The sequence below is a fragment of the Raphanus sativus genome, chromosome 6 (genome assembly GCF_000801105.2).
Source record: "Raphanus sativus cultivar WK10039 chromosome 6, ASM80110v3, whole genome shotgun sequence".
NCBI classification, from domain to species: Eukaryota; Viridiplantae; Streptophyta; class Magnoliopsida; order Brassicales; family Brassicaceae; genus Raphanus; species Raphanus sativus.
Genome location: NC_079516.1, coordinates 35,185,365 through 35,206,758, shown reverse-complemented (window position 1 = coordinate 35,206,758; position 21,394 = coordinate 35,185,365). Strand labels below are relative to the sequence as shown.

The window sequence follows — 21,394 nt, the reverse complement described above, 5'->3', positions numbered from 1 at the left end:
ACTTATCCACTTAGGATAAACACGATCTGATGTATATATATATGTAAGACTTCTGGTCAAAATTAATAACAAGAAACACGTTTCCCCACTTAGTTTTATAACAACTTTAAGGTTTTTTGTGTGTGTGTGTTTGATTTTATAGACACAAATATTGTTAAAGAACATATTGAATTAGACAGAAAAAGTGGTCTCATGTACGTGCGGATGCAAATAGAAGGTAAGGGATCTATAATAATAAAGTTGACATGAAACTCTCCACAATCAGCCACATCACCCCTCCTATGCCCAAATCGCGACACGTGTCGAGCAGAGAACACAACTTCTTTCTTTCTTCACAACTACTTTAATCCGGCATTAATTCTGAGTTTTTCCCTTGAATAATCAACCCCTTTCTTTAAGATTGCTATTTGCCTCTTCGTTTTCACTATAACCGCCTGAATCTCCAACTATAAATATCAGACCTTCTACCTATATTTGAAAACAAGTAATTTCCGATCTCAAAACGTCAAGTAATTTAAATTAGAGATTATTTTGCTGTTTGCATGAGTAACGATGATTAGAAATTCTTTAAAATAATTATTTAGTTACAATGTAATTTTGCACCTTTAAACTATAGAAATGGCGTTGAAAGCGGAGGCGGTGGAGAAATAGAAGAGGGAGCCACCTACGGAGAAAAGAAGGAGGAAGAAAGTTTACGGAGGGATACGCAAGCGTCCATAGGGGAAATGGGCGTCAGAGATACGATATCCAGTAAAGGCACCAAAGTCTGGCTCGGGACGTTCAACACGGCGGAGGAAGCCGCCATGGCTTATGACGTGGCGGCTAAGCGTATCCGCCGCGACAAAGCCAAGCTCAGCTTCCCAGATTTCCTTCATCCTTCTCCGCTGACATCAGACGATCTGCCTCCGGCGAAGAAGCTCTGTTTACACTCTCAGAGCGAGTTGGCTCACCCGAGTTCGCCGGTTGAGTTGCTTTGGGTTCGAGAGTGGTTACGAGTTTCAGAATCCGAGTTACGGGGTTGAGTCTGGTTACGATCTTTTGCAGCAGATATCAAGCTTGGAGTCTTTCTTTGAGCTGGACGGTACCACGGCGGAGCAGCCGAGTCAGCTGGACCAGTCTAGATACGTGGATTATTGATGATGTTATCTCATCGTATGCATAAATAAAGTTAAAAGTAAAATAAATGAAAAGTCAAATAAAGTCTGTAATATATAGAACATATGTATGTAACTGCCGTTACTTTCTAAGGCTTTACCATCATGGAACTGCATGATGATGATTATGTGTTGTGGTTTGGTAATGTGTAGAAATAAGGTTCGTGGTATTGTTATTTTGTTTTCATTTTATATTTAAGCTGAAGTTTAAATGTTTTACTTTCAGATTTTCATTAATGGAATTTAAGCTTCTCCTGATAGTGTAGGAAACTATATCCTATAAATCTAAGAAAATACGCTATAGCAAAAATTCTAATAAAATAGGAAAATCAATACTATATATCAACTGATATAGAAAAACATTGTTTGGTTAAACTTTACAAATAATTACTTTAAAATCTATAATTGTAGCTTCAACATTCACATTTTCAATTTTTACAAAGTCTCATTCCTGAAATTTTAAAATTTCCCAGAGACTATCTTTCCTCACAACTACTTTAATCCGGCATTAATTCTGAGTTTTATCCTTGAGTAATCAACCACTTTCTTTAAGATTGCTATTTGCTTCTTCGTTTCCACTAAAACCGCTTGAATCTCCAACTATAAATATCAGACCTTCTACTCATATTTGAAAACAAGTAATTTCCGATCTCAAAACGTCAAGTAATTTAAATTAGAGATTATTTTGCTGTTTGCATGAGTAACGATGATTATAGATTCTTTAAAATAATTATTTAGTTACAATGGCTGTATGTAATTTTGCACCTTTAAACTATAGAAATGGCGTTGAAAGCGGAGGCGGTGGAGAAATAGAAGAGGGAGCCACCTACGAAGAAAAGAAGGAGGAAGAAAGTTTACGGAGGGATACACAAGCGTCCATAGGGGAAATGGGCATCAGAGATACGATATCCAGTAAAGGCACCAGAGTCTGGCTCGGGACGTTCAACACGGCGGAGGAAGCCGCCATGGCTTATGACGTGGCGGCTAAGCGTATCCGCCGCGACAAAGCCAAGCTCAACTTCCCAGATCTCCTTCATCCTTCTCCGCTGACATCAGACGATCTGCCTCCGGCGAAGAAGCTCTGTGTACACTCTCAGAGCGAGTTGGGTCACCCGAGTTCGCCGGTTGAGTTGCTTTGGGTTTGGGAGTGGTTTTACGAGTTTCAGAATCCGAGTTACGGGGTTGAGTCTGGTTACGATCTTTTGCAGCAGATATCAAGCTTGGAGTCTTCCCTTGAGCTGGACGGTACCACGGCGGAGCAGCCGAGTCAGCTGGACGAGTCTAGATACGTGGATTATTGATGATGTTATCTCATCGTATGCATAAATAAAGTTAAAAGTAAAATAAATGAAAAGTCAAATAAAGTCTGTAATATATAGAACATATGTATGTAACCGCCGTTACTTTCTAAGGCTTTACCATCATGGAACTGCATGATGATGATTATGTGTTGTGGTTTGGTAATGTGTAGAAATAAAGTTCGTGGTATTGTTATTTTGTTTTCATTTTATATTTAAGCTGAAGTTTAAATGTTTTACTTTCAGATTTTCATTAGTGGAATTTAAGTTTCTCCTGATAGTGTAGGAAACTATATCCTATAAATCTAAGAAAATACGCTATAACAAAAATTCTAATAAAATAGGAAAATCAATATTATAAATCAACTGATATAGAAAAACATTGTTTGGTTAAACTTTACAAATAATTACTTTAAACTCTATAATTATAGCTTCAACATTCATATTTTCAATTTCTACAAAGTCTCATTCCTGAAATTTTAAAATTACAATCCAATTAGATAAACTCTAAAAACAGGAACAGTAAATTTGTATAATTAAAATTAAATTCGAAACATTCAACAAATATATTAAAATATCTAAACAACCAATTTGAATTTTTATCCGAATCCCGGTGCGTAGCACCGGCCAACCACTAGTGTATATATAAAGATGCGGTGTGTTTAGTGAGCTGATTAATTTCGTATTTAATAATTAGATTATTCATTGATTATAGGGATTCTATACCTTGAAATCTTTTTTTTCCTAAGTTAGTAACTGGAAAGAAATTTTATAAAATAATTTATAAAGAATGAATTTTAAAAACTTAGTGTATCACGTAAAATATATATGCTATATTTTAGGTGTAAACATGTAAAATAGTTAATATAGCAGAGATTTCTGTGAACAATCTATAATATTTGAAGTTCAAAAAAAAAAACAATCTATAATATTTTAAAATATTTTTTATTGTTAGTAAAAAGGCCAAAAAATATGTGGGTGCTAGGTGTATATATTGAGTTTTTATATACTCGTTTTGGGATATCTGTTTTTATTTGATTATCAATATAGTTAAATTTAGATTTTTCATAACTAATTTAGATAGATATCTCGGTATACAAATTGTTTTCTTAATGGTTAGTACATACCATTATTTTGAATTGTACACCAAATTTGTTGTGAAAACAATTTGTTTCCAATTAATAAATCGGTTTGATCATAGATAAGGTGTAAACTACAATAATATTTTGTTTTCAATTACTCAACTAATTACTCTGTAAGCCACCAAATTGATACTATACTCCATAGGCAACGTTTTAACAAATAATGCTAAACCGGTTTGATATATTGTTGCAATTACGAAATGAATTTCATAAAAGGATTAAACCAATTAATCTGCATGCCACAAAATAGATATTATAATCCCAGGCTTTGGATTTATTTTAAAAAAACTTCATAGTGCGATATATATGATATGAGCACTATCAATAATCAAATTAATGCTCAGAGTTAGAGCATGTGTGTAATTGTTATACTCACAGTTCGATAAATAAGGATCAAATCCAACGAACTATAATGACATGGTTAGCGTAGAACAGAATAATAGGAAACTAATGGGTTAGAGAAAGTGTAAAACTACGGTGCTTTGATTAGTGGTATAGGATGGTAATTCTTTAGGAAAAATTAGTGTTATTTCTTTTTTGTACTTCTTTTTAATAGTTTAGATATATCAACCAAAACAATTCATGTAAACATTAATTATACATAAAATTTTATAATTTAGATAAATAAAAAAGTTATTGTCTAAAATTTAATCTTGTACTTTAAAAACACGGATCAAAATCTAGTAGATTTTAAAACACAACTGAAACTAAAAAAATATAAATAGGAGTTATTTAATAGTTCAACAAGTAGCATTGACAAAATTAAAAAATCAGTGGTTCAACCGGTAACGGGTACCGGATTTTAATAATTTTTTGCGGATTTTATCGAATTTTTAAATATTGGTTTTTATAAAAACTAAACCGAGTTTATCTTAGGTCTATTGCAAGTCGGGGTGGGTTTCAAAACACTAGGTCAGGTTTCAAAACAATGCTTGTCATGAATGTGTTCATGCTTCATTGCCAGAGGTTAGAATAAGATAATGGGCAAAACAGGTCGAGTAGATCAAATGTGAAGAAGACAAGACTTTGCGAAAACCATCAAAGCAAATGCTCACTGAACTAGTCAATGTCGATTCGTAACTGAAAATGTAGATGAAACCGACTATACCACCAATACCTTCTTAAAAAAAAAAACAGAGATTCTCATTTTCATTAAGGTAAACTACGTTACACGAAGTGATGCGACATTGCGAAATATATGAGATTCAGGTTTTACACATACACATCGTCTACTTGATGCAATGATCAACGAATCAGATCAAAAACTCAACGAAACAAGTGATAAATCAATATCAAAAACCACATTCAAACTCCAAGGCAAAGTATTATATAATCCATTAATATTAATTAAAAGATGTCTCATTCCAAAATATCCAAAAAGCGAGGAGTTTAACAACAAAGAAGACATAACAAACAAAAACCAAAACGAAACTCGACCTAACCCCCATTAGGCTGTAAGCACGACGGCCCCACCAGCCTCCTTAATCTTCTTTTCAGCAGTCTTCGAAATAAGCTTCGCCTTCACGACAAAAGGCCTGTTCTCAGGCAAATGACCTTTGCCCAGAACCTTGAAGAACCCGTGCTGCGTCACATCGATCATCGGCACCTTATCCTTGCTCGCCTTCGCCTTCACGTCCTCGGGGACTAGCGACCAGAGCTTGTCGAGGTTGACGATGGGGCAGTAGAACTTGTTGCGGAGCTTGTGGAAGTACCTCATACCGACCTTCCCGAAGTAACCTGGATGGTACTTGTCGAAGAGGATACGGTGGTGATGCATACCTCCCGCGTTACCGCGACCTCCGGGATGCTTGCGGTGCTTCCCGATACGCCCGTGACCGGCGCTGACGTGGCCTCTCTTCTTCCTGTTCTTCTTCAACCCCGTCGCCATTTCTTCAGATCTACTAGAGGGATTTTGTGTGGAGTTAAAGAGATTTGGTTTTTATATAAGGGAACTCTGAAAGAGCTAGGGCTTCTTTAGAGTAGTCGAGAAAGGTTGGGCTTTTGTTGTGTCCAGTAGATTGGGCCTTATGGACTGTTTAGGCCCATTGGTATCGCACGAGCACGAACCGTTTCTTTGCGGAAAAGAAATCAAACAGAAACTATGGTGGTGTCAAAAATGTTTCCATAGCTTTTTTGTAGTGTTCTATGATTTAACAACTCATACAGAGATTTGAAATATGTACCCATCATAAAAAAGTTTGTATAATCTTCTGAGAATTTATTTATATTTTAAAACGAATTTTCACATTAGTTTTTCATGTTTTTTTTTTCAAATAAGGTTTTTATGGTAATACTTTTGTGATGTCAAAGATGGTATTAGACTATTAGTGAAGAATATATCATCTCTCTCTCTTTCATATAAATATAATGTTTGATTTTTGTATTGTGCGGATAAACACCGGCAACGGAGATCAAATCTGAAAAACCAAGATCTTCTTCATTCAGGAGGCAATTATTTACTTAATTTGCCATCGAAGTTGATGAAAGAGACTTCTATGGCCCAGCCAAGAAACAAGACATCCCAAGGCCCTGTCGATTCGATAAAAATGAAAATATAGTCTACCCTTTTATAGATGAAGATGGACATTGCCGTTTTGACATCTGCAACTGCGCAGCTTGTTCAGACGCCTACTGAAGCTACGAATCCCACGATGAAAAACGAAGACGAAGAAGAAAGAAGAAAGACCCTTTATACAAAAGGTATCTCGAAGGAGATCCTTCTGTTGGTCCGTTAGATGATGATAGGTACGACTTTATATTCGAATACCCCAGTGCAAAGAAGGAACCAGAGCAAGAATTATTGATGATCAGCCCAAACAGCTTTCCACCACCAGAAGATTTCATCAAAGACGATGTTGCTCACACCCCAAAAATCCTTTCTGCAGCAAAGGTTCTTCTGGACCAACTCAGCTTAGCCAAGCATGGCAAACAGAAAATTCTCTTGCTCAAAATTACCTGTTAACAGCAATAAACCAGAAGGTCGATCAGCTGACTGAAGGAGTTAACAAAAGACATCTTAGCCTTCAAAACTCAATAACAGAAATACACGGTCGGCTCAACAGTCTCCATCAAGAGATGATGACGATGGTGAAGCATATGATGGTCGACACGACTCAATTCTGAAGCAAAGAAGCAGAAACGGCTAGCCTCAAAAATCAATTAAAAGACCTCTAACGGAGCTTAGAGAGTCTGATTTACAGTCAACGACAAAAAGACTCTTACTTTAACCCTTTGGGGAGTTCATCGACAGATTTACCGATGTACCAAGGATCATACTCTCCAGGATTCCTTTCGGGCTACCAAACCCCAAAAATGAGATCGCCACTGCCTGGTTTTCTATCCTCCGATGAAGCCTTTACATCAAGATATGGCTCATCTTCGATCTTCACCGAAAAGCCAAAACAAACCAGGTCAAAATCAAGGAGGCACAAAGAAGCTGAATTTCAAGTCAACCCACCAAAAAGGCCAACTCTTACATCATCGTCTAGTCATGAGTCAGTGGACAACAGAGGAAAAGATATCGGCATCATCGAATTTTCGATGACTAGCTTGCTAGATAATCTTGTCAAAACCACCGAATTACCGGAGCATCAACCAGTTCCTCAAGAAGAGTCTCAGCCCTCACCGGTCGTCAACATCAAGCACTTTTCAGACTCAAGCTCCAGTGAATACGATATAGATTCTGATGAAGAATCACTCCCAAAACAGTATGTAATTGGTGAAGGATCAAGTACTCCTAAACAATAGCCAAATGTCAACGAAGTATATTCAAGTGAAGAAGACATGAATTATGAAGCTCCAAGAGAAGAAACTCGCAATAAGCGTTTCTCTTCGAAGGTTATGGTGTTTACGTTCGATGACATTCCCTTTGATAAATGGAATGACCGATTAGACGAATTCCATGCATGGATGAATTCAGAAGCCATTACATCTCCCCTGCATTTGGTGATTCAACAGTTCACAGCGAGACTGTCTGGCGCACTTAAGGAATGGTGGAATTCCCTCGGAGAATACAAACAACAGCAAGTCTATCAGACAACAATTCCGTTGCTTCTAGGAGAAATCCACAGAGAATTCATTGGCACTCCAACACATCAAAAGGAGCAAATTCAAGAAGAATTCTTCTCAGCAAAATGTTGTTCTCTAAAAAAGAAAGATCTTGCGAAGCATTTTGAAAGACAGACGAGAAGATATTATGCGCTAAACGGACTCAATAATCCAAGCCTGAAGCACGTCTATCTATCATCTATTGATGATTATCTTAGTCAGCAGACTAAGTTGTACATCAGAGATCAAGGACAAACAATTGAAGAAATCTCTATCGGCCAAATCCAGCAATATGTCTTCAGAACTCTGGATAAACTTTGCAAGCAGAAGGAGTTCTGGATGGAGTTTATGGATCGTTCGAAGCAACTATCAAAAATATGTGCAAGACCTGATCTATCGATCAAATGCTCAAAGTCCAAGAAATCATGCTTTTGTGATTCTAATGGAAAGCGCAAGAAATTCAAAAAGCGTTTCTCAAAACGCTCACCAACCTTCAGGCGCAAAAGATTCTTTCGAAAGAAAAGAAGTTTCAAGAAATCAACAAGATGCTTTCTATGTCGAAAAGAAGGACATTATGCTAAGAATTGCCCTAACAAGTCAAAGAAGAAAAAACAATATCTAATCAGCTCGATATCAAAGATCGCACCAGATATTGACATCGACACCCACGACTTGGAATTAGTTCTATCCTATGATAGTGACGACAGCGGAGCCATTTGTGGATACTCCGACTCCGACTCTGATGATTCCTCTGAATCATCTCACGAGGAAGACGAAGATTGCTGCTTCAAAATCACAGAGATACCAAAGCAAAAGGAAAAATACCATCCACATCTTCAGGTGAAGATCTACGATCCGGCCCATAAAGAGAAACCAGTCGATGCCATCGCATTCATAGATACTGGGGCCCACACGACGATAATAAATCCGAAAATTCTCCCGTCTTCCATGTGGCTACCGCATCAAGAAGAATTTCGTGTGGCAAATTCAGGATCATTATCCATCAAACTCAAATCAAAGCCAATTACAATTGAGCTTTTTCCAGGATGCCGAATCACGACTAGAGTCCTTGGGTCAACCGCACCGGACAAAGACGTAATATTAGGGTGGGACTCATATTGCATTCTCAAGAAATCGTTCAACATCTTGATCGAACCAGAAGGCATACGGTGGAAGAATTTTTACAAATCCTTCACAACAGTACCGCGACTTTTTGCAGTTGAAGAATATGTCTCTCAGGAAAGAAGATATGACAAAGTATTCCTGTGCAGATTCTCATACGGAATTCCTTCAAAAGTGCAATAAACCACTGTGGCTCAACTCCCAGTTCTTTGTTTCGTTACCTTTCAAAGAAAACGTTCTGACCACACCGACGAAAGCTAATCACGCGGGGATGCCACCAACCCTTTTAAAGCAAGCTAATGAGGAGTGCGATCAACTAGTAGAGCAAGGAGTAGTTTCAAACACGACTTCTCCATGGGCATGTAAGGCATTCTACGTCAACAACCGTGCGGAGCAAGCAAGAGGAAAACTCCGGCTAGTAATTGACTACAAGCCACTAAACCAATTCCTCCAAGACTTCAAGTTTCCTCTACCAAACAAAAAGGCGCTTCTTCAGCACCTTCAAGGAGCAACTGTATTTTCAAAGTTTGACCTCAGTCTGGATTTTGGCAACTTGGCGTTCAACCAGAAGAAAGATACAAGACCGCATTTTGTTTACCAAATCAGCACCTTCAATGGAATGTCCTACCTTTTGGTCTAAAGACAGCACTGTCACTGTTTCAGGAGGCAATGCTACGTATATTCAAGCCTCTTCTCGAATCAGCTTTGATATACATAGACGACATCCTACTGTTCTCGTCAAATGAGAAAGAGCATATTCAACTCCTTCAACAATTCCAAAGTATCGTCCTACAGTATGGAATTATGCTATCGGCCCGCAAAATGGTCATAGACCAGCCCGACATCGAATTCCTTGGAATGCAGATAAAGGATGGCAATTTTACACCTCAGGCCCATTTAGCTACGACGCTTCTCGATTTTCCCGACGAAAACCTAACTAAAGCGACAAGTCCAGCAAATTCTTGGTGTAATCAATTATGTAAGCGACTTCATCCCGCAACTTTCGCAACTGACAAGACCACTCCAGAAGATGCTGACAAAGAATCCACCTCAATGGGCAAACCGACAAACCGAGGCGGTCAAAAGCCTAAAACTAGAGGTGCATAGGCTACCACCTTAAAAGATTCCTTCCACAGGAACGCGCATACTGCAGACTGATGCGAGTGACAAATATTGGGGAGTTATTTTATTTGAAGAGATAAATGGAAAACGTCAAATCTGCAGATACAGAAGCAGACGCTTTAAAGATTCTGAAATGCATTATCACTCCACGTTCAAAGAGATATTGGCGGTCAAGAAGGCTATCGAGAAGTTCGAGTTTCATCTGATTGGACATAAATTTTGAATCGAAATGGATATGTCATCTTTTCCAAAGATGTTACAATTCAAGCAGAAGATGGTCCCACACCAACAATTATTGAGATGGAGCGAGTGGTTTTCGAACGATTTTGAATCCGTCTATTTAAAGGGCTCGAAGAACACCTTAGCAGACATGCTCATAGAAACCCACAAAAAGAAATACATATGATGGAGAGCTCAAACTCAAAGAGTTTCTACAACTTCACAGCCAACATGCCTGAAGACGCCCAAGAACTCATCAACAAAAACACTCTACACGAGCGTCTCAGACAAATAATCTTTCGCTACCAGTCAACTATTCTGTCAAGATATGGACCCAACAATCACTTCATCAGCCCAATGGGGATTCACCCTGACTTCTCATTTGCACATCTCTACAGGATCGAGAACACCTTCATGCCAGAAGAAGTCCTCTGCTTCCTCTGGTATCTTTGCTCGAGCTACACCATCGGTATAGTTTTTGATATCCAATGGCTGTACCAATACATCAATGCTCAATTCAACGACCCTCTTCGTGGACACAACGAATGCCTCTCCACTTTCTTAACATGGTTCGCGCCGTTATCTGCCTGGAACGGTAAATTAAGAAAATCAGCAAAAGCAACTGGATTACCATTCAAGAAGTTAAGAAGCCAAGGAGGTCTTAACCCCTTCTTCAATCCTCACACCATCTATTTCTTTCACCGTCCTGTTCAAGTCAACAACAAAACAAAAAAGGTCCATGCACTACCTAAACTCATCCACCACAACGACTATCGGAGAGGAGTCAGACCTGATTTCAACCTCAATGACACCAAAGCCTATGAAGACTTCCAGACTCATGCATTCCGACTCAACAATGCAAGTCAGACATTCCCTATTCCTTTCAACCCAAATTGGTTCTACTACCCTATTGATTACCAGATGGATCTCGATGAAGATCTCCAATTCTTTATGGAGAAACGTGCCCCTCCGTCGGTCAGCATAGAGCCCAAGAAGAAAAGGCCCATAGAAGCCCAAATGCCCATAGAAGCCCAAGCAACGCAAGAAAACGAACAACCACAAGAATGCCCTCCAGAGTTCTTTCAAGACGCGCAACTTCCAGACGACGAGATGAATATCGACGAGATAGAAAAGAAGTTCAACATTGAAATCGACGAAGAGGCAGAAAAAATGATTGCAGATTATGAAGAAGAGTACGTCTGCCCAGGCGAATATTACGGATGCTGCGACAAGCATATCATCGAGTTCGAGATCGATCATTAAAACAAGCATCCGTTATTAATGTATAATTATGTAAAATATGTGTGCTTTTAATCAAATAAAGCGATGATATAATCGCTAAGTAAGCATGATGCAAGCGATGATATAATCGCTATGTAAGCATGATGCAAGCAATGAGGTAAGCGCTTATGTCAGCGCCTTATCCTCATCTATAAATATGTGTGTATCCCCTTGTGAAATATTATAACATAATTTCATAAAAAAACCTCTCTCTAAGTTTCTCTCTCTAATGTCTCTCTAAAGTTCTCTAGTTTTCCAGACCTTATCTCATCTTTGATAACCTCTGATTTCTATCTTCCATACACAAGATGCGATCCAATTCTTAGCTGTGATTTTTCTTGATCGGTCTCCGTCAATACGACTCTGTCAACACGACTTTCGGGGGAGGTGATGATCCTAACAGTGGTTGAGCTTGATCGAAAGGGCCGAGGTAGTGCCTAAATCGCTCCCAATACCTGGAAAATCATCGAGCTCGTCTGATCAATAAGACTTTGTCAACACGACGTGACGTGCGTCAATTCATGAGCTCACACCTCGACACCTGCCCACTAATTCTCAACGTTGTGTTTCATTTATTTTAACTTGAAACCGATTGGGCTTCGACTTATATTTTTTGCTGATCGAAGTGCTTTATTAAGCTCATTAAGCCCAGTTCGAAATAAAGCGTAATATCACTTGCTGGGAGCGTTTCATATTTATCTTCTCATCGCTCCGTCTTCTGAGCCATAGGCGGTTCTAAGGTTTCAGTCTAATTATTCAGACATCCAATAGCATTCAAAATTTCATTCTCAATAGCAAGAAGTCTGCTCTACTTGCTGACTTAAAGGCTGGCGGGTGTTCTTTCACCGTCGAGGTGCGGTTGCTCAGATTCTTGACAGCCAAAAACTCACAAACAGCTTCTTTAAAAAAATTATGGCGTTGAAACTCATAAGCTTGCTTCAAAACTCAGTATTAAGATCTGTATTCAAACTCTATTGAATGATAAATCTTGAACCCATTTGTCGATTTGTTTTCTTTTACACATGTGTTACAGTCAACATTCATGCCAGCCACCATATATGTCAACCGTCTCGCCACCTTCCGACACCGTCTCAACACAGATCTATAGGTGTCAAAGGTAATCTGGTAATGAGATGAAATCTACCTTTGTGACACATTCCTCACATCTTAGCCAACTCACTTTATAATGTAAAAGTATTTGGTTTAGTTGCTTAATATGTTCAAATTTCTCATTCTCTTTCGTATTGTTCTTTGGAGTATCAGTATCACTGAAGGCATTTGTATATCACTGATTCTCCTATTAGAGTAAATAAGCTTTGGTTGTTTAAATTTGAGTACCCATTAAAATTTTAATTAATTGTAAGAGAGATGAGTTATATTAAAATAAGGATCTCACTATGATCTGTTTGCAGGAATGGTTTCCAGAGGTAGGACTTTCTATGCAACAATTTTGATGAGCAAACAACAGTTCACTGGAGAAGAAGAAATAGGAGACTCGAGCACATAAGGCTCAAATTCATGCTGCTGTCTCTGTAGCTGTGGATGCATCTGTTACTGCTATCGCAGGAGCAACCGCTGCGTCTTCGAGCTTTTGGAAGGATGAGCAATGGTTAAAACAGAAGTGGAGGTTGCCACGATTGGAGTTAAGAGAGAGCATTTGGCCTTCCGAAGAAAAGATTCATAGTCTAGGAGAAACCTTCAAGATTGCAGACAATGAGAAGAGCGGGTGAGTAACTTATAAGAAACTCAAAAAGCATTGTCGAAAGATTTGATACCAATCGTGACAACTTAGACATCATTGACATGCCACAATGCTTGGATCCCTAGCTGTTGTAGGTCTGATTTTTTAATTTATCCCATCAAAAGTTCTGATTTGTGTTTTACCCTCTCTCTAATGATCAAAAACATTTTAATACAATCTGCTTTGATCAATGGGTTCTACTTTCACCATCTTTCTCAGGTGTTTTGATGATTTAAGTTTTTTGTTAAAACTATTGTCTCTTCTTCTGCGTTCAGAAGCTAAGGCTATGACCTTATGTCATTTAGTTAAGTTTTTATGTTCTTTTCAGTGGGTCTATACAATTAAGGGAGATTGAATTTGGAGCTTGGGGTTTGAATGATGAGTGTCTGCATTGAACTTAGTTTTGAGGACTAATCAGACACTGTTACACTTATCTGCAAAGTCTTCATCAAGATATCAGTAGAAGATGAATCACAAAGGAGGACAAGTAATCTAAAGTTTAGAAGTTTAACGTATGGTTATAATATTTACTGTGGATAATATTTTTCTTCGTCCCTTTATACCTTTTGTAGTGTTATGAAGTTCAGTACAAATTACGAAATAACGAAAAATGTTAATAGGAATGATAGGTGCGGTAGACTTCATTAACCTAAACAAAAAAAAATCAGAAATGCACAAAACTGTCTGAAAAATGGACACTTTTCTCTCTACTCTTTCACTTGAGTTTTATTTTTATAAATCTTCTTATTCTCACTAAAAAAAGGTAGGAACTCTCCGACATATAAGCTAGAAGATACATGTGACCGCTTAGGCTAGAGTAGTATATGTTGTCCTTGACACTAAAACCATAAAAGCCCCAAAAGCTGGAGCTAAGGCTTCAAAAGAAACAATATAAATGTGGTTGAGGACTTCAGGTTGATTAACAAACACCGTGTTGTGTGATTTTTCAGCCTAACTGTTGCAGCACAAGCCCAGACCAAGACCTATGGACCTTAGCAAAAGATATATTGCCACTGCTCTCATATTGCTCCCTTTGCAATATAAAATAATTATTTACACGTATGTGTCTCATATGAAGAAAGCTTTTTAGTGTGTTTGGTCTACATGTCGTTTTGCATGTTTTTGTTTCCAATGGTTCTATGTAAAGTAAAAAATTAATACTTAGATTACAACTAAAGTATTCCCCGTCCGTAGGTTGGATCTACCCTAGTTTTATATAAAATTTTATTTAAACATAAACATTTTGATTAAAATATTAAACACATAAATTTTATAAATATTATAATATATATATATATATAATATATAATTTTTAAAAAGATAATATTTATTAAATGAAATTTTAATAAAATAATAATTCCACTTTGAAAATAAAGATAAAAACAACACAATGCAAAGATATATAAATAGATAATTGATCTTTAATTTAATAAATAAAAATAAAACTCTAGTATGTTATTATGCACATAAACCATTATGAAACATATATGACCAGACCTGGCTTGACACATACTTAATCACGGCTTTAAAACTCAACACACAACCAATTCAGTATCCATTAAGTTGTACTTTCGATTTTATTTTAGATTTCGTTCAAATTGCAAAACCTATTTTTGAATTTCATCAAACTAATTTTGATTTGGTAAAATTTGTGTATTCTACTCTAGATCTTTTGTATAAATGTTCAAAACATATCAAAATTATTGATGTTATAAAACAACATATTTTTTTATATTTATTTCATCTTAAACATTTTTTTTAATAACAACAACATCCTCCGACGTCAGTACATCGGCCAAATTTGTAATCATATTTATTGCAATATCTAACGCAACCAAAGAGAATGTCTTCCTTACACGGCCAAAATCCTCCAAAGCAATACTGTCCTATTCCAAATCCTATTTATCAATAAAAGAAATCATTAATACAATATTCATATGAGAAACATATCTACAACTAAAATAAAGTATTACCCGGAGAATTCGAAGTAGTTGAAGGAGCTTCAGAAGTTAATGTACGACAGTGAACAAAAGATATGATTAAAAAGATAGTTAAAACTAATGAGACTAAAGTTTTTGCGGTTATAGCCATTTTATGATGTTCTTAATAGTTTTGTTGAGTAGATCACTTAGACTGATTACATATATATATACTATTAGAAATGTTCAAAATAGTTGTTATGGTCAAAGACAAAGTAAGAATATAATTTTTACATTAATTTCTTATAAGATATAGTCAAAACGTGTTAGCAAAAAAAGAAGATTTAGTCAAAACAAAACAAGTAGAATAATTTCTTGCAAAATAGAGGGAGGAAGGGATAGGAGAGAGTAATATCTGTATGGTTGATTTTCGCACATGATTAAAATCTTCCACATGTAATCTCAATTTATCAGTCAATAGATGTTCTAGATAGAGATGCATTTATTTTAAAAACATTTTGAATAATAAATTTAACATTCATTTAAATAAAAAAAAAATTCTTACCTAATTACATTTGAACATTGGTAGGAATACATATTTTTTCCATATGTAGTTAAGTATGCAACTTTTTTTCTTCTTAATAACATTTGAACATTGGTAGAAAATACATCATGCGCATATATTAGAAAAAAAAACTCATTTAAGTGATTTTTTTATCTTTTATTTATTTAACTCGATTGAAAATAGAAAATAATCACATACCAAATTATATCAATTGCCAAACAATCTAAATAATATTATGCAAATAAAAATATTATTAGAAATTTATGCAAATGTGTTGTCAAATATATCCAGTAATGAAAAAAATAAATTGATACATCTGATTTATAAAGAAGCCTTAGAATATTTTACATCTTTGAACATTCAAAATTTTGAGTCATATTAAATTATTTTGAACACAATTATTCTTTTATTATCAAATCTAATCGAATACAAATTTATCTTACATCATTTTTAAATGACTAAGATTATTGCAAACAAATACATTTAAATTTTGTATATTTGAAACTTTTTACATCAGTTGAAGTTACAAATTAAAAAAAATGAACTCATAAACCTTTTATTTAAAACAACTTTTTATTGAGAGTGATAATTTAGTATTTTATCCCTTTATTCAATACTAAAAGTGCACAATATATCACAATAGTACAGAAGCAATCAAATCTACAAAAACTAACTTATATACAACAAGTTTGCAAGAAAAAAATTTAAGATAAGTCAAAAAGATGGTTTTCTCGGGCCTTCAACTATTTTTGAATCGTAACAAAAACTTTTGGCTAATTTTCTCTCCTACTACACAAATAAAGGGTTCAATATACATACGGTTCAGTTAGAATAGGTTATTTTAGATTTTGGTGAGGAGAAATTTAAGAACCGAGGAAAATCATATTCAGGTTTTTTTGTGTGTGAAAGTTGCAAGTTCAAATGTGTACAACACACTTACTATATATGCAGAAAGGATTAATAATGCATACAAGTATACAACAAACATAATACACATGATTTCTGTGCTTATAGGTGTGTGTATATATATTGATTACACAGCTTCAACTTCTTCTCCAAGAGACCAACCGTTTTTGTAATAGAAAGCGACAAGTCCGTTGATAAAAGAAAATAAAAATGTCAGTTCTCATTGTGAACTCTATTCTCAGGTCAAAGCTACCTATACTTTCAGTGTTTCTATCGATGCATCCTCTTTCTTATTTTCCTCATTCACATCTTTCGTGGCGGTGGTCTCTACGTCTTTCTGGAGAGCACGAACCATTGCAGAGTTCACCTGCTTTCTCAATTTGGCATTCTCAACAAAGATATCTGCTAATACCTTCCTCAGCTCATCCTCCATTATTCTTATCTCATTATCAATGCCTTGAGCAACAAGGTTTTCATCAAACCCGGCAAGCAGCTGAGCCTGAAAAATGGCCACAACCGTTAAATTTTGTGAAATGCACACCGCAAGTTTGTATTGGCAATGCTTCACCAGTTAGACTTATATATAAACACTAGCATTAGACTTATATGTATCACATAATGTGGTGTGATGTGATGTTTTTAACATTATTGGTGTTTCCTTCAATTAAGGTATAATCACCAAACCTAAATCTTAGAAAATGACATGAAAATAAACATGCATTTTACAGATGAATATATAGAAGTGGTAGTTTGTGATACTAAGTTCCTCAATATACACAAAATGAATGATCTTACGACTCCAGTTTCGGGGTTAACACAGGTTGAACCGAGTCTCTTCCCTATGCTTACTAACTGGCGTCGAGAATACACAATGGAGAAGATTCTTATTAAGCTCAAAAAGAAATGATGACTTCCCATAACCGCAAGTTAGCTCAACCCCCTCATGAAGGTAAGTTTCTGTGATAATCTTTTGATAGACCATCTTTCACAATACAATGTGTTTTGCTTATAATAAGCAGTGGCGGAGCTAGCTAATTCATTTAGGAGGGTCAAATTCTTAATTAACATATTTTACAAGGGTCAATACACCATTTTCTGCATATTTTTCAAAGTTTCTTCTTAAATACAAGTATAAAAAATTCAAATATATAAAATCCACATGGGTCAATTGACCCATATGCCAAACATATGCCAAAGGGCTGCCTCCGCCACTGATAATAAGTCTTAGGACCATCAGGCTCTTTCTAATCAATGTATTGTTTCCTCCAGGTACCAGGGAAGCTAGCTAGGGCAGATCCAAAGGGACCAGCTAAATGTTGTGTGATGTGAAGAGAGAGAGGTTGGGAGGGAGACAGTCAGCAATTTGTATTATTATTATAAGGGACATTAATGTATATAAACATCATTTGAAGCTTTGGCCTACTACTTAAATATCATACTCTTGTTTGAGATTATTATATATATGTCCACCAAAAACAGGTGATTCTTTTTTTTTTTTAAACAGGTGATTCTGATCTTAATAAAATTTTTATATCTCTACTCTCTTTTCTTAGTTCGTAAACTTGTGGATGAGTTTTGTTCAGTGAACTGGTAAATCAAGAACAAATCCTTTTTATAATATAAAACATAAGTCAATTGAAAATTTTCTGAATGATATGTGTCATTTACAATTTTAAAATAAAATTATTATTTTATTTTTTGTTTTAATAGTAAAATTATTTAAAAATCTTTGTCTTTCAGTTTCTTTTTTGCAATACCAACCCCACTTTCCTCGATATCGATCTCCACGATCTCAACCTCTTTTGCTTCTACATATTAGACTGCTAACTCGATCCATAAACAATCTTTGGATAGAAATGTTAACAAGAAGATTCTGATGCCTTAAGGTCTACCATTTATGGCGATCAAATGCCGACATTTCTTTTATTTAATGTTCAGCCAAATGTTTTCAACCGTAGTATTTGGTCAATGCCAAAGGAATACAAGGTAATCATTTCTTCCATTTATTTTTCCTTTACTACATGTTTTGAAGAATGTTTTCAATTTTTATCAGTTAGAGATATTTTATCTTTTTGTTATTTTAGGGAAAATGGCAGACAACTGTACTCAATATCTAACTCTAACGCGTTTCAAAAAAAAAAAAATCTAACTCTAACGACCATCATGACAAAAAAATAATGCTATAATCGCATACCATAGAAAAGTATGTTTATTTTCATATTTTCCTTATATTTAGATTTGATATTTTGATTTAAGGTCTACATTTTGTTAAAGTCTTTGCTAAACATCGAGTATTGTATATGATTCATCATTAGATTTGATATTTTGATTTACGGTCTACAGTTTTCTTAAAGTCTTTGCTAAACATCGAGTATTGTATATGATTCATCAAAATAGTATTTCTTTCAATTCGAATTTACGAAAGTGGAAGGAATCACATATTGTACAATTTACAAATGTACATGTTCTCCTGCAAGTTTTTTTCCTTGAACATTAAATAGGCAAGTTTTCTAATATATTTGTTCTTCTATATAGATTTAAAAATTAATTGAAATATTTTTGGTCTGTAGTTTGTTATATACTGTTTTTTCTTCGAAAATTAAAATAGATGTTTTTTAGTCTCATAAATTTAGTTATAACTGTACACTTTGAACATCCGTTTTTTTGGTATGACTACTTTCTTTGTTCAAATTGGTATATACTTTTTACAATCATTTTGCCCATGCAAAGCATGGGCCATAACACTAGTATATAATAAAACAACTGGATTAGGATTGATGAGCAAGAAGAATTCAAATTTGATATATAGTTACCGTGTATGTGAAGAAAGGGCCGATGGTAGAATTCTTTTAAAAAAAAATTGTAAGTCTCACACTTTCTCTCATCCTTGCTTCAGTGAGAGTCGCGTTTACGCATATCAATACATGTTGAGGACACATTTGTTCAAAGATACACACTAAAGTAAAAACATATCCTGATCAAATCTTTGTTATAAATAAAACTAAGAAGTTCTTCTTTCTTCTTTTTATAAAACCTAACAAGAAAGCTTGTGTTAGCTTGTTTCCTTACTAACCTGTCCGATTAACTCATTAGGCCATGGCTCCTTCCGCTGCCTCTTCAAAAATTAAAGGTTACTTCCATCCTATTTCGCCCATGTTGAGAGTTTTTGATTTTTAGTTAGTAAATTCAAAATAGAGGAGTGTATAGAAATATATATATTTTTGGCTATATGCTATATGTAGGAGGAAAATCTGGTAAGGAAGGATATAATGCGTTGGAGAAACATGTAGCCTTCTTCGACAGAAACGGAGACGGCGTCATATATCCGTGGGAAACCTACCAAGGTATATATAAGTTAATAAAACATATCAAGTAATCTTTTTCAAAAGAAAAAAAACATACCAAGTAACTAAATGTTTAAATATTTATAATCATCATTTTGATTGGGTTAATGTAAAAAAGGATTTAGAGCGATAGGGATAGGGCGTCTCCCGTCAGCTATTGCTGGCCTCTTCATCAACATGGGCCTTAGCAAGAAATCTCGCCCGGTATTCTCTTTCTTTTCTTTACTCTTTGGTTTTGATGAGAGGTGATCAAGCAGCTATATGGTAGGGTCATCGTAACTATTTAGGCAGCGGTTGAATTATATCGATATAATGCGTTAGATATTGTTCTGTACTCGAGTTTTGAGGTTTGATTATACAAACAATCTGTGTTAAACTATTTGGACATATCTTAGCATGAAGTCATTGATGTGAAGTTTAAATAGGGGAAGGGATTCTCGCCGTTGTTTCCAGTAGAAGTGAAGAATAGTCGCTTTCTCATGCATGGCAGTCACACCGACGCATACGACAAGGACGGAAGGTTTGGTTCATTTCCTTCTTTTATCAGCTTTTCTCAAAATCATAGATGCCAGATGAGTTTACACATGAGTTTACAATTAATCACTTGCTTGTGAGTTTTACAGATTTGCGGAATCGAAATTCGACGAGATTTTCTACAAGCATGCTCGCAAACATCGAGATGCTCTCACTTACAAGGAAGTTCTTGAAATGCTTAAGGCTAATAGAGACCATAAAGACTTTGGCGGATGGTTCGTTGTTTTTAATTATTTTTTACTGAAATATTATTATTATCTTTTTTTGCAAATAAAAATACTAATCGCACGCATCTACCAAAATATCAAACATCGAAAGTTGAGAGTTGAGACTGATCGTTAAGAGAGGATATCAAATATTCTATATACTGAAAGTTTAGAGGAAATGAAAATATTATATAAAAGTGTGGCAATCGTTTATTTCTGAGATAGATTTTGAATGTGAATCATTGTTTTGTTTCTATGTATATATATATATGTTAGGTCCAGACTAAACATGTTCAAGAGCTTTTGAAAAACTATATTTTAAATACACAGGATTGCATCATACGGAGAATGGAAACTATTATATGAATTATGCAAAGATAAAGATGGTTTATTGACGAGAGAGGCAGTAAAGGGCGCCTTCGATGGCAGCATTTTCAGAAAATTGGAGAAAGAACGATTATCTTCTTCTCATAAGAAGAAAGAAAAAAGACCACGTTAACTATTCCCAAAGCCCATGCATCATTTCATCTTCAGCATTACAAATGGATTTTCACTTATGTGACTAATGTGTGTTAATTTCTTATATGAAAATGGTTAGTTTTTTTTTATTGAATTTCAAATTTATTAATCATAAGTAGAAACCTTTACAAGCTATTTATATACTGTTTACCGTAAAGAATGAAAGAATAAGTGTCTCAAGTTTGGATGGACTTGAAACCATCTTCCAAGTAGACCCTGCAGCTTGTGGTCCCTTTATACTTAAGCGAAGAGATAGATTCTTGATAACTTTTCCA

The 21,394-nt window shown here is 35.4% G+C and overlaps 2 protein-coding genes and 2 pseudogenes across 2 annotated transcripts; 3 read left to right on the top strand and 1 right to left on the bottom strand.

The window, feature by feature from the left end:
• Window positions 1–618: 618 nt before the first annotated feature.
• LOC108811151 (ethylene-responsive transcription factor RAP2-3-like) lies at window positions 619–1,162 on the top strand (annotated as a pseudogene).
• Window positions 1,163–1,934: 772 nt separating this feature from the next.
• Window positions 1,935–2,480, top strand: LOC108811032 (ethylene-responsive transcription factor RAP2-3-like; annotated as a pseudogene).
• A 2,439-nt stretch (window positions 2,481–4,919) lies between these two features.
• On the bottom strand, window positions 4,920–5,516 carry LOC108806854 (60S ribosomal protein L27a-2). The gene has a single exon (XM_018579058.2). It carries the CDS (start codon window positions 5,480–5,482, stop codon window positions 5,042–5,044), a length of 441 nt encoding a protein of 146 aa, XP_018434560.1. The 5' UTR covers window positions 5,483–5,516; the 3' UTR covers window positions 4,920–5,041.
• Window positions 5,517–19,202: 13,686 nt separating this feature from the next.
• On the top strand, window positions 19,203–21,328 carry LOC108808316 (probable peroxygenase 7). Its single transcript, XM_018580482.2, has 6 exons — window positions 19,203–19,646; window positions 19,759–19,860; window positions 19,979–20,064; window positions 20,286–20,380; window positions 20,484–20,609; window positions 20,931–21,328. Exons 1-6 carry the CDS (start codon window positions 19,613–19,615, stop codon window positions 21,097–21,099), a joined length of 612 nt encoding a protein of 203 aa, XP_018435984.1. The 5' UTR covers window positions 19,203–19,612; the 3' UTR covers window positions 21,100–21,328.
• The last annotated feature ends 66 nt before the right edge of the window (window positions 21,329–21,394 follow it).